The sequence below is a fragment of the Apaloderma vittatum genome, unplaced genomic scaffold (genome assembly GCF_000703405.1).
Source record: "Apaloderma vittatum isolate BGI_N311 unplaced genomic scaffold, ASM70340v1 scaffold7155, whole genome shotgun sequence".
Lineage (NCBI taxonomy): Eukaryota > Metazoa > Chordata > Aves > Trogoniformes > Trogonidae > Apaloderma > Apaloderma vittatum.
In genome coordinates, this window is record NW_009716417.1 from 10,532 (window position 1) to 24,711 (window position 14,180).

At 39.3% G+C, this 14,180-nt stretch overlaps 1 protein-coding gene across 1 annotated transcript in view; it reads left to right on the plus strand.

Moving 5' to 3' along the window:
- Positions 1–14,180, plus strand: part of LOC104274008 (chromosome unknown open reading frame, human C16orf62) — a 45,870-nt gene that overhangs the window by 8,299 nt on the left and 23,391 nt on the right. Inside the window, 15 exon segments of the mRNA XM_009869516.1 lie at positions 373–432; positions 2,529–2,625; positions 3,035–3,082; positions 4,131–4,224; positions 5,306–5,383; positions 5,775–5,897; positions 6,583–6,629; positions 8,730–8,841; positions 9,046–9,162; positions 9,502–9,555; positions 9,976–10,056; positions 10,897–10,959; positions 11,740–11,825; positions 12,816–12,826; positions 12,829–12,886. Of these exon segments, the coding sequence (XP_009867818.1) occupies positions 373–432; positions 2,529–2,625; positions 3,035–3,082; positions 4,131–4,224; positions 5,306–5,383; positions 5,775–5,897; positions 6,583–6,629; positions 8,730–8,841; positions 9,046–9,162; positions 9,502–9,555; positions 9,976–10,056; positions 10,897–10,959; positions 11,740–11,825; positions 12,816–12,826; positions 12,829–12,886 (1,129 nt within the window).

Here is a 14,180-nt window from a genome sequence, read left to right on the forward strand (position 1 = left end):
ACACAGATCCGATTGTTTTTCCAGGTCGTGCTTCCTCTTTGTGCTCTTTCCTCCTAACTGAAAGCTGCTGAAGACAGCGTAATAACCAAACTCCGCAAGGACAGGACACCAGCTGGACTGGCCTGGCCTGGGAGAAACCTGACCCCTGTGCTACCTCTGCACTTAAGGGAGCGGACACATTGTTTTGCAATGTGCAGTGCTAAATTCAGACTTAACATTCCGGCCTCACTAGAGGGCAGAGGAATGTCAGTGTTCTAGGACGTTTTTCCAGCTAAGGTCCGTGTGTGTTGGAGGGGGAACCTTTGCATCAACATTTTGTGGTTTACTGTTCATTATGAATGATATTTTTTAAAAAAATTTTTTTTTAAACAGGGAAACTGGTGTATGAAAGAATTCTGTCAATGTGCGTGGACAGTCGTGTCTCTTTGCCAGGTAACTCTGCGTTTGTTTCTGCTGTGCTTCTGGGAAAACTCATGTCTGAACGGACCTGAGAAAGGTTAAGCAAGACCCGTGCTGCTATATCTCCTATGAAAAAGGCTCCAAGTTGAACGCAGTGATTTCTAGTTTTTAACAGTAAAATCTTGTTGCTTATAGCTTCCACCATTGATAGTGTTTATGCAAGTTTACATTTTAACTTTGAAGATTATACCTAAGGTATAATAAAAGGTGCTTGAAGCTTTGATGTTACTAAACATAAACTGTGTCTCCTGAGACTCTTAATCACAGGGAAGGATATGTATGTAGAGGGCAAACTGAACATGAGTGGCCTACTTAGATGAAGGAAGACTTCTCCTTTTTTTCTTAGCATACACTCTTTTCTGAAAGTATGACATTTTAATAGTTTAAAATTAATGGTACAATTTAATGGACAAAGCTGAGAGTCTCAGTTTTTAGTAAGCAGATGTTTTTGTTGCTACACTGGAAACTTGATAGTTTTGCTTTAATTAGGGAAGAGTTTTGAAAGAAGCAGTGGGCTGTCGTTGAGGTGATGATCAGTTTACTAGGATAATGTAATATTTCTAGCTTGGGCCTATTTTATTTTTTCAGTTGAAGTCCAACACAATGTAAAATTCTAATTTGACATTTACAATACAAATGTGCATGGAAGAACCTCTTTAGGAAGGCACAGAAGCATTCCCTGGAATACAGGCATTTCCTTGCTATTTGGGATGTATTGAAGTGCATGTCTTTGAAATAGGAACCATTCTGCCTCTAGCTGGCAGTGCAACAGTGCTGTTAGCTTGCACTTAAATCTATAGGATTCGAGGCAGAAGCTTGAAACCTACACATATTTTAATTTGAAATAAACTTATGGAAAACATTTAAGAAAAATTTGATTGTTTCAGATCTGACAAACTGCTCTTACAGACATTAATGATGGCAGACAGTTCCTGCAGCGTGTTGCGATTACTGAGCACAGTCACCTCCGGAGCTCAGGCTGCAGCTGTACAGCTGCCAGGGGCATTGCTGGGGGGAACTGCCCAAGCAGCTCGAGGAGTGGGAGGGAGAAGGAAAATCTGTGCTGTGCTTGCTGTGCCTGGCACTGTGAGCCCCTGGGGATTTCAGGCCCAACCTCCCTGCTCATCCCGCAGGAACCAAGCGAGACGAAGTTGGATGAGAACTCTGTGGTCCTAGATAAGAAAGAACATCTTCTTGTGCACAGAGAGGGTCTAGCGTGTGGCTTCTGTAGTCCTGGAAACTTTGTTGTGGAGCGGGAGCTTCTCACCTTCTGGGGGCAGGGACAGGAGAGCACTGCTATTTTAAAACTGTTTCACGAGGAAGTTAGGAGCAGGCATTCACAGCAGAAGCTGCTGGTGTAGCTTTATCAGCCGGGAGAAGAGGGACCCATCCTACTCAGGCATCTTGCCTCAGACCTGGGTTGATCCCAAGAAGCCTATTTTTGCCTTCTGTTGCAGGCAGTCTAGAGAAGGAGGCGGCAGTTGGCCATGCGGCTGCCTGCCCACCTGCCCACAGCACTGTCCCCCTGACCCATCTGTTGTACCCCGCAGCACCAGCTTTTTCCTGCTGGCAGCTGACACAAGCAGTCCTAGAGCTCGTGAGAGGAGCATTAGATATTTAGTGTACAAAAACAAGTGTTCTCTCAGCGCTTCGTATTTCCTACTTCTTGCGATTTAACAAATATTAACCTTTTAAAGTAAAGAATTTGAGTGCTTCAGTCTCTTTCTTAGGTATATGTGTGTTACAGATATCCTATTTTGTAATTTTATTTTATTTGTTTACAATTTCTGCTTTTGGGGGGAGGTCGAGGTTAGATTTCTAGCAGATATGAGATTAGCTCTGAGTGCTTGACTTCAGCTACTGAGATGTTACATAATGCAAAATGGAAGCTCTGGTTACTTCTTGCTCTCTGTGTACTCAGCTCTTACTGAGGCAAACGTATTGCCTAGTTTATTACAGTGCTCCTAATTTCTTATTGAAAGAGAATACAATTTTAAACGTAGAATATGTAACTTGTTTCCAGAAAGAGAGTAACTATTTCTGGATTGTGATTTTTTTTTTTCCCCCAGATAATTTTTCTCCAGAGAGTGTTAACGATACAGCTAAAGAAACTTGCTTAAACTGGTTTTTCAAGATTGCTTCAATCAGAGAACTCATTCCCAGATTGTATCCTTGCCAAATGAGACTCACAGAGTGTGTCTGCAGGCTTTTTGTAGACTTTTCCAAAAATGAACACATTTGTTTCAATAAATCGTGCAGCAATCTGGTGTTTATACTGACTTTGTTTTGATTGTTCCAGGCTGTATGTTTTGAATTGAATTTTGAGTCATGTTTCGTAGTAAACTGAATGCTGAATTATTGGCTAAGAGCAGCGTGGCAGTGATACAGTAGAGTTGATGCTGAAGACTTTTAACAATAAAAATCTTGTAGATAAATTGTAAAAATCAAAAAAGTGTAGTGAGATTAATTACAGAAGGCCTTGGAATAGTTTGTTCAATGTGTATCTGGTATATATATTTTTGAGTTTTTAAATGGCATGTGTCTTGGTTTTGTCCTTAACTTGCCTTCATTTTAGTTACGTGGAAGCAGCAATACTGAAGTGCAATAAGTTCCTATCCAAAACGTAAGAGGAAATGTTAAATATGGGAAGGAAGTGAATGAGCAGGCTTATAAACTAATTTCAGGAGCTAAATGTGCAAGTTCTGTGATTAATGATGGATATGGATAAGGTCTCAATAGATCTGAGAAGAAACAGTGCTGAGAGGTTTTGAGGTTTTTAGTGAGAATACAACGGAAAAATTCAAGGTGAACTGTGATATGATTTGAATTGCGTTTGTGCTTGCAGTTTTGGAATATGTGTATATTTGTGACGTCAGGAGTTTGCAAATTAAAAATGAGTGGCTTCAGATGGTGGAGGGGGAAGCAAGATTGTTGAGTTGAGAAATGTGGCAAAAAGATGGGATAGAAAACTGAAAGGAAGATACTGATGTGTGTATTGCTAGAGACAGAGTCGGAGAAACAATTCAGGAGCAACGAACCATTATCTATTGAAAATTTTGGTGTAAGCCGCATATGTTGCCAAACAGTGTCAGCTGCTGAGCTGAAAATGTTCCTTCTCATGTAATTGTCCTTTTTCAGTTGTATTTTGAAATGAGTGTTGTAAGCCAAATTGCCACTCTAGTGACAACTTCATTATCCTTAAAAAGCCGTTCTTTTACTTGAATTGATGGGCCTCATCTCCAGGCGCTAGTACAGCTCTGTCAAAAAGGACCTGTGGGAAAATGAAGCATACAAGGAGTTCTGCCAGTTCCCTTTTAAGCAGCTGCTTTCTTCTCATTGAATTACAGCTCTTCTTATAGCTCTGCTGTTCCTCCAAACTAGAGGAGGGGATTTTAAGTTGTGTTGTGTTTTAGAAGCCAGGCATCCAGCCTGGCTGTCTGCACTACTCCTGATGGCAAATGCTGCAATTTGAAACAGGATATGTGTTACTATACACGTAAAATTTTACTTCTGAAATAAGATTTGTGCTAATATGCTGCTTCTTCGGTAGGTGTTTCTATAACTCACGCTCAGTTGTCAGTCTATGAGGCAGCCACTGGAATTATCTGTAGGCAATCTAATTCTTTTATCAATTGTTAAATCTTGTTTTCTTTTTTGAAAACTCTTACCAGGGGTATTTCGGAATGTCTCCCACGGTTAACGTCTATGATTAGAGGAATTGGAGACCCACTGGTGGCAGTCTATGCAAGAGCATACCTTTGCAGGGTAGGCTGTTGTTTAACCCTTCAGATCTGTGTCAAGATTGATTGCAGCTAGCTCTGCCCCTAAAGGAAAACTTCTTTTAACGACTGTTCCTGTCTGAGGTAGTCGGCAACCTTAAAACAAACAAACAAAAATTTCTCTTGTTTTAATAACGGGAAGTCTTTCTTTAAGTGTTTATAAAAGTAAAAATAATCTCGTGTGCTGCTTATGCCAATTTTTCATTTTCAGGTAGGGCAAAATGTTAGGGTCCTAAGGAGAAGGAGAGTTTGGACTCTGTTGTGTGCCTGCTAGGCACTGCTTTCCATAGTTAGTATTTGCACTTTCCTTATGTTTATCTTCCTCCTTCTAGAGTGTCTGTGGCAGGCAGGTGGCTGACAAGCTGCTTGGCCAAGGAGCCACTTGGTCAAGTGTTCAGACAGTGGATTGTGTCTGACTGAGCAGCGTGGATGTGTTCTCTTCCTCAGCTACTCCTGCAGTTACCCTTACAGCTCAGCCGAGATAAACTTACCCAAGAGGAGATCCTAAAATGATTTAAAAAGGCATCAATAGCAGAAAAATACTTTTGAAGTATGTTTTTGAAGTAGTGGCCAAGATCTCGACTGTAACTGGAAAGTGGTGGGGCTGCTCATGAGCAGTACTTGCAGGAAATCAGCTGCTGTTTGTTCAGTGTCGCTGTATCTGTCCTGTTTGAATAAGCTGTCCAGTATGCTTTTGGTGTAGTGTCCGTGGCAATTGCTGCCCTAGCAAGTAATCACTAGTGTCTGGTTTACTCTGAGAGATGAGCTGCGTAGTTTATTATAACCTTGCACTACGCTCTTGCCTGTGGTTTTGTCGTAGCCTCACCATTCCCTGTGCAGCTCTTTTAGCTGGATCAGGAACAACAAAAGGTGGACTCTGCGCACAAACTCTTTCTTCAGAAACCTTGCACTGTGTAGCAGGAAATAACTAGTGAAAAGGATGTGATTCAATGCTGTTTGTTCATTTGATATGTGTGACTAGGGGTACTCCTCCAGAAAATGTATTTTTATCTTACCATGAAAAGAGAATTGCAGGTGATAGATAAAATCTTCCTGGTTTAATACAGGTTGGGATGGAAGTGGCACCACAACTCAAAGAAAGCCTTAACAAAAACTTCTTCGACTTTCTTCTAACATTTAAACAAGTAAGCAAATTAGGATTTTATTTACAAAATCACATAAATGCACTCTGTAACAAAATTGTTTTAAAATATTTTATAATAAATATTTTTAAAATATTTTAAGTTCTTAATTCTACATTTAGGGGTATTCCTGTATGCAGAGGTAGTATCAGAAATTTTACATATATTCTGATAAGTTGAAACTGCTCTTTTCAGCATGTTTCCATACTTCAGTAAGAGATGTTATAAGCTTGGTATTTTTTCTCCAGCTTGCAAGGAAAGCTTTAGAATATCTGTGTGTATTTGTGATTTTGTCAGTTGTAGTTCCCATTCATTCACAGGCTTTGTCCAGGTTATCATAGGTCCTATTAAATAACTTTTCACAGCAACATGTTTTTGTCTTTTATTTCACCAGATTCATGGGGATACAGTTCAGAATCAGCTGGTGGTACAATGTGTGGAGATTCCTTTGTACTTGACTCTGTATTCACCTGCTATAGACTGGATTTTACAGTGTATTGCCTACCGTGCTCCTGAAGTAAGTACGTGTGGTGATGCTTGATGCTGAAAGAAAGATGGAGTGAAGAGTTAGTTTTGCCTATTTTAATACCTCCTCAGTCAGTACGTACATGAGTGTGGAAGTGCATGTCAAGAGCCTGGGTACGACTATTTCTTCTATACGGAAGAACGTTAATTTCCACAGAGCTCAAGTTAGACTGCCTAATTCATGGGCAATATTTCCTGTTTGTTTCTTCTCCTTTAGCTAGTTTAGTCTTTATTTCCTGAATTCATTAGTTTCTTCTGTGATACAGATATAAAGCTGATGTGATAAACTGTAGCTTTGTAATTTGTTAACACAGTCAACGGGCTATTTTAGGCTCGGTCAGTCTGCTTTGCATTCTGTGGCAGAGCTGGTAATCTTCACCTCTTCTGCCAGAGATTATTGACCTGCCTGGCAAATAGTAGTTACTTTGAGAAGTGACATAGCTTAAGGATTGCAAATTTGACTTCTAAAAAGTGGTGGTTTTTATTAAAAAGCCACTGTACCTGTTCCAGTAGGTGGAACACTGTTCTGTTGTGTTGGAACTACAGGATAGGACAGGATTATTGGAATGTATTGGGTAGGTGATTAATACAGCACTTAGTAGACTCCACTACAGTAATTAAAGCTGAACTTATTTGCAGAGTCTCTACTTACTAATTTTAATAAGTAATTCTTCCAGGTTCTGCTTACTGAGATGATGGAGAGATGCAAAAAATTGGGGAACAAGTAAGTGTTGCGCAGTGTAGAAGACATGGGTCTGTAATGAGCATTCATGAGTCCCTGTAATAAAATTTCCCCTCCACACTTTTTGGGTGTGGAGTAGAACTTTTGTTCTCCCAGTAGCTTACTAGATCCTGATTATGGACATTTATTTTCCAGAAACGAATTCTGAAATATGGTACATTACTTGTAGAGTGACAGGTTGCTGCATTTTGGTTCCTAAGCCCAAGTTTTGGACACGTAATGTGTTGTTCATCAGCCACGTCTCTGATTCCTGGTTGTGCTTCATTTTTCTCCATTTTCCTCCTCCTCACCCCTAGCCCCCACCGGCCACAGTCAGCCCACATGTGCATATCGCAAGGGAAGTTGCAAAGCAGCCCATGCCTCTGGAAGATGGCTATATTTAAGTGGCAGCTGTTTTTAAACATTGATATCCCAGTGTCTCCTAGAAGACTGTCTGCAGACTGATCACCTTCATTGAGTAGTTCAGGAAAATGATATGAAAGTTTGGATGTGTGTTCTGAGTTGTGTGGATGCAGTCTGGCCTGCTGATGAGCTAGTCTCAGGTCATTTTATTGGGTAGGGAAACTGAGTTCTGTAAACGTTTTCAGCTGGTTTTTTTCTGATGTGCTTTGCACAGTCTCTGTTCTGCAGTGGCTGAGGAGCTAAAACCTGCTAATCCCGTAGATAAGGCATGCCAGCATTAGCGTTCTGTGACTCAGCTGGGGAGTGTGGAGCGTATGTGATTTTAAAGATGTGATGTGAAGATGCTATTACGTCAGGGTGTATAATATGGGTTAAAAATAAGCCGCATGCTCTGCTATATCGATTATTTTAGATAGGTGTTGATCTGTTTTGTGCAACATTTTAAAGTCACTTTGAGCATTTCTCATTATACAGATGGTCTGGTGCCTCCTTTTTGTGCTTGTTTGGTTTTTGAAGTAAGGACAAAATGTTGAGTATAATGAAGTGCGCTTTTATTAAAGAAGTGTTTTTGGGACATGCCTTTTATTGGGAAGTTGAGTAATCCGGTTTAGATTATCTATAAAGCACAGTTGTATTCTTTTAAAGTGGAGTTCTGTGGTTTTATGTCTTCTTATGGCTGTCAAAATACTACAAAGCAAAAGGCATCAGTATATAAATCTTTCAATAAATCTCAGTATGTTCCGTGAACTACGTTGCAAGCATCTAAGGGAAGCGACAGCCTGCTTTTCTGTATTGCAAGTGTGTGCCTAGTGAGCTGGAAGTACTTGTCTAATGAGAAAATGCAAATTCCAGTCAAGCTGCAATGAGACCGGTAATGCTCAGTGAGGAGCACAGTGGATGCTGGGCTATTCTGAGGGCTCCAAAGAACTTCCCTCAAGGTAAACTGCCTTGTTTTATGAGGCAGTCTCTGTGCTAACTCATGACTGCGTTTGCCCAGAGGAATTGGCTTTTGAGTAACAGTAGATTTTTTTCTCTCATGTTTGCATAACAGTATCAACAAACTTGAGTTTTACAGCAATGCAATGAGTTCACTCCTCCATTGGTAACTTTGGCTTGATAGTAACACCAATGTGGGTCTGAATCATGTCTAAATAGGCCATTGCCAGTTATCATATGGTAATGACCGTTGGGATTTATTTTAATCCTAACAATGCATCTGCTGGAAACCTGACTTTTATAATGCATATATATGTGTATTTTAGTTCAGTGAGAAGAACTTCAGTAGAGATTTGCCCTGCCAGAGAGTACTTCTGAACTGTAGTTAAAAAGAGAGAGTAGGTTTCTAAATGTGTCAGCTACTCCTGATTTACTTGATCTTTCTGGTAAACTTTGGGTGAAGTAATGGCTTCAGAAAAACCTATGTGGCACAAGTACTCTGCAGGCTGAGTTACCTTTTCCTTATCTGATGGCTTAATGTTTTCTTGTCTTGCTTATGCACTAATAATTCTCGTCAGTGCAAGCCTCATTTGTGAAAGGATTTTCTTCCTTAGCCCCCTTTTTAAAAACTAGAATAGATGCTGGGCAGTTATTAGTCTAAGAAGTTTAGATTAATGTAAATGAAGGGACAACAAAACTGTAGTTGATGTTGAGCTGTATCGGTTTGTGTTATGTTTGTTGTAGTGCTTTGCTGTTGAATTCAGTAATGTCAGCATTCAGAGCAGAGTTTATTGCTGCAAGATCTATGGACTTCATTGGCATGATAAAAGAGTGTGATGAATCTGGATTCCCAAAGGTAACTTTTTGCATGTAATTTGTAGCAATTCCTGTTTGTTGTCTGACAGAGTTCTGTATACTCTTAATTGCCTACGTAACTTGCACATCATTTAAATTAAAGGTGATTTGATCAAAAACAATCCTTCTGCATAGTGTACCTGCTAAATCGGTGTTGGACACATATGCATCTTCTTTTAATTTAAAATTTCTCATTAATTTTCAGCATCTCCTCTTTCGGTCCTTGGGATTAAACTTGGCATTGGCTGATCCTCCTGAAAATGATCGCCTGCAGATATTGAATGAAGCCTGGAAGGTTATTACAAAGCTGAAGAACCCACAGGTGGGTTATTGTCCATTCTGTGCTTAAGGCAAAATTGCAGCAAGTTGTTTAGGAAACTTAGACTTAGCATGACATGGTTTACCTTTTCTGCGGACAGACAGTTGCTAAAAAATATGATGCCTGGTAGCATTCTTACATGATCCCTGCTTTTCAAAGCTCTGCTTAAGCTTAACTTAATTCTATGTGGCATAATTGTACATAAGCAGGTTTGCCATTAGCGCTTGATCTTTAGGTCTGCGTGAATTGCACTCAGGAGTCAATTCCTTTAATCTTGTAATTTTTGCAAGTATATTTTTCCTAACCTGTAAATATTGGTAGTCATAAGACATGTGTTTCTAGGATTATATCAACTGTGCTGAAGTGTGGGTGGAGTACACATGCAGACATTTTACGGTATGTAAAAATTACTTTGTTTCCTTTGAAGGATTTTCTGATACAGACTAGGTAGCTATATTAGCAGTTGAGTATTAGAAGTGGAAGGGCTATGATATTCCATATAAGCATCTTAGACTTCAGTAGTGAATGAAAAAATGTATTTCCTTTCATGAAAGATGGATAGGGACAAAAGATGCAGCTTTGAAGGAGTCTTCACTACTCCCCAGCGCTGCATATGTGTTATCCTTTTATTTTAATGGCAGATGGACTGGTTTAAGTAGAGATTTACTGGAGCTATGGCTAAAGTTCCTTAGAAAGCAAATGGAAAATAATTTTCCATTTGGAAAATGGAAATAAATTATACAACTTTTTTTCAGTGACTCTATTTATATGGCTATTTCATTGCTGTATTTTCTAACCTTATTTTTCACTACACAGAAGCGAGAGGTCAATACAGTTTTGGCTGATGTTATTAAACATATGACTCCTGATCGAGCATTTGAAGATGCTTACCCACAGGTAAAGAATTTATTTTGCTGAATTTGTAAAAATCTGATGTGCTTTTTCTTACATGAAGTTAATTCTTAAATGTTACTGATGTCTCTTACCACAAAATAATTATTTTAAAACACTGGCTATAGTTTGGGAAGCCATTTGGAACACTGTAATGCTGTGATTTGTTCCTCCATTTGTCCCTGCACTTCAGTTTTTCAGTTGAGAGGAATGCTGAGCCAGAATGATTTATGCATTTAGAAGTGGCACTAGTTAACAACTACATCAACAGTAGTGTTCTGCAGGAGAAAATTAACAATCATGGCAGGCAGTTTAAACTGAGGTAAACCATAAAATAATTTATCTGTACTTGGCATTGTTAAGACTTCAGTGAATTGTTATGCCCAGTTCTTGAGACTGCGTGCCAGGTGAGGTGTGGATTAGTTGAATAGGTTACTTAGAGGGTAGGTAAAGTGCCTACAAAAAAGATTTGACAGACTCGTTTGGGGGGTTTTTTTATTTGTTTATTTGTGTTGGGTTTTGGTTTTGTTTTTTTTTTAGTCTAGAGAGCTGGAGGACATGCAGACTATAAATTGGAAAAATCTGCCTAACTATAAAAAGTAAAGAACAAATAAAGCCTGGGCAGGTAGGTCACCCTCTGTTCATATGAGTTCTGAAGAGCACATTGGAAAAACATCTGTTAGAACAGCAGAGCTGTGATTGACCCTGCTTTGGGGAAAGAAATTGAAGTGTCTTCCAACACAGTTTTCTATGAAACTAGAGATGAATAATCTCTGGTGTGGATAGTCTTAATTTAACTTGTATTACAATAATTTTTCCTTTTTTTTTTCTTTTTCCCTCTTTTAGCTGCAGTCAATTATTCAGAAAGTTATTTCTTACATCTATGACTTCTCTCTGCTTTTTTCAGTGGTAAGTGACACTCTGTTTATGACATTTTTTTAGAACTATTTTGTACTGTTTCTACAAGAGAATTTACCTGATTTGGATATTTAGATTGTTTGCAAGCTCACATACTGAGAGGCCTTTTTAATCAAGTAGGTAAGTGCAGAAAAGTTTTGGAAGCTCTCTGCTGCTTCCTACTTAAATATTCATTAGCTCCAAATATTCATCAACTCCAGTGTTCTGTACTTTTTTTTCTCCCTTAGGCTGGTAGATTCTCTAAGTTTGTTTGTTACTGTGGCATAAGTGACAATCAATGGAAGATAAAACAACATTTATTTGTATGTGCGTTTGTGTAGTTGCTGACAGCTGCTTCAGTGTTACAGGAGACACTTAACGTGCTCTGTCATAGGGCTTGAGCTTGGCATTAAAACAAAGTGACACTTAGAGAGGTCAGAGACTGTGCAGGAGGTAGAGAAAAAAGAGCAAAGAGAGCAGGTGTCAAAGTACTGAAACGAGGTGGAGAGTAAAATTGAAGACTGACCCTGTGGGTACAGAGTCAAGTCTTATTCACGAATTGCTCAGATAATTCTGAAAAATGTAACCATGCTGCATTCTTCAGGTGATACAGAAACTGAGTAGTTCAGTATTTTAACCACCTAAACCCTTATGTGTGTTCCACTCTCCCACCCTTCAGATTAATTACTGTCTTCAAAAGACTGACGTAACTGTAACTAAAACAGCTCTGGTTGTTTAGTGTGTTGTGTGTAAAATACCTGATTTTACTTGTTTGCATGTTTGTACTTTCAGGAGAAATTCTTGCCATTTCTGGATATGTTCCAGAAGGAAAGTGTGAGAGTGGAGGTTTGCAAGTGCATTATGGAATCTTTTATTAAGTAAGTGGAGAATATTGAGATTAAATGCACTCTAGAGGGTCTGGGAAATGTAGTGAAAGCTTGCTAGGGAAGATGGGTCAGGAGATAGCTTGTGAGGTGTTGCAGGCTATGAGGAAAAAAAAATGAAAATGTATCAATTTTGTCAAATTGAAAATTAATTATTTGTATTGATTCTGACTTGCTGTAGATTAACAGAATAGTTGTTTTCTAAGTTTTTTGGAATTTGTGTTGCCTTCGTTAGTTTATGAAATTTATTTCATATTTGAGCTGGTGCAAGAGCACGGAACTGTTACCTTTGCATAATGGAGGAAGAGAGACAGTCACTTGGTGCAAGCTCCATGATGTAGAAAAATGGGTATTTACGCAGTTGAAAATCAGTTTAGAAGATGAGGCTTCACCTTCAAATCGTTTAAAATCACACAATCCTTTTCTTTTCAGATAATTAATGGGTTTCTTGAAACATTTTTTCTTTTTCACCTTCCCCTGTACTCTGCTAAGCTCCACAAGCCTTCTCTTGCCTCGACTAACCAGTGCCGTCTCTCTTGGCTTTGCTCGTATGAGAAGTGCTGCATCCTCTTAATCATCTTAGTGGTGCTGCCCTGCACGTGTGCCTCTGGACCTAAACGTGACATTTATCCTTCCTGTCTGTCCATCAGTAGCTGAGAAACTACATTACTTCTTGGAAGGTCTAGGGTTGCTTTGCTTTGATGTTCTTAGATTTCCTCAGTGTTTCACATGTCTAGTCAGAGTCAGATTCTGTGGCTTGGCAGTAAAGCTCCGTGCATTAAGATAATATTTCTTGACTGGCATTCGTTGGAATTGTATGTCAATGAACCATGTGATCTGGTGGTAAAAAATGAATATAAAACTTCCGTAGCATCATCCAATGCTGGTGATGGAAATTCTGCATTGAATCGGTGTTACTGTATTCATTGTTTTTCACTTTGACAGAGCAGGATTTTTCATCACTGTTTCTAAAATATTTTATAGGCATCAGCAGGAAATCCTGTTATACTCAATGCCCTCCTGCACATCTGCAAGACGATGCATGATTCTGTGAAGTAAGATTAACTTTACTTATACTACTAACTATCATTCCACAAAATTTGGCTGCTGGGTATACGTTTTCACGTTTCTGAGGGTGGGTTTTTTCATGGTGGATTAAGACATGAATCCAATTAGTGGTGAGGGAAGAGTTGTGCAGTGAAGTGGCAGCACGTACCATTTGCTCTTTAATTACTGCTTTGTTTTGAGTACTGAAGCACAATTTTAAAAGGAAAGTAGCAACGGTTTGGTAGAGTTTTCTGGTGAAGAAGAGGCGTTAAAGAAGCCATTCTTGTAAAAGTATTTTTGAGAGTGAAACCAATGTAATCTTTGAGTTATAGTGAATAATGAACTATTTTTGAGATTGAAGTGAATATGTAGCTATTGAAGTTTGCCATACTCAGTTACATCTTTTTTTGGGCCACTTTTTTCAGCCGTTACGAAGGAGTGTGAAATCTTTAAAAGGACACCTGGCAAATCTTAGGAACTTGGGCAGGGGAAGCTAGAGCAGAGGAGAAGCTCTTGAACCATCTGTGTCTTTCCCCTAAACCCTCCTCTTCTCTTTTCCCCCTGACATGGAGTGCTGAGGTGGCGAAGGGTGCTGCCTGCCCCGCTGCACCCTCACTGTTAGAACAGCAATTGGCAATGGGGCAAGCTGTTACGGTTTGTAGGTGACTTGCAGAAATCACACAGAACTCTGTGTCTGAGTGAAAATAGAACCACAATGACAATGCTGTAAATGTTAGATCTTAAGAGCAATTATCTCCTTTATTTCTTCTGGTTTGGGTTGAGTAGAATTGTAAGGGCATCGCTTCTTTTGGCACTCTGAGGCCAGAGGCTTAGTATGGCAAACACTGTAAAGGAATTTATAACTTTCTCAGCCTTGATATGCTATGAATGCAAGATTTATTGCCAATAAAGAAGTCAGATTTGGCAAGTAATTCCAATTTATACCAGCTAGAGTGCTTTACTTTGGGTTAGGGCACCTTATTTGGCCGTATGTTGCAATAAAAGCCACTTCAGCCTTTAAATAGAGCAATACATTGAAGCTAAGCCAGCTCAGTTAAAAAAACTAAGCAGTTTATGGCAATCTCTGTGTGGTGTTTCCTCTGAGGTTTTGCCAAAACAACTCGACAGTTTTCTGGGATCCTTAAAGTCCCTTAAACCAGCAGTTCTTTTAGCCGAGATGGTGCGCGTCGTTAGCTTGGGTCTGTTGTGTCGTCTCTTATCGGCAAATCGCCACAAATTCTAACTATCCTAAAGTAACTCCCTCACCTATTTTAATATCCTGGTTCAGGAAACTCCCAATGC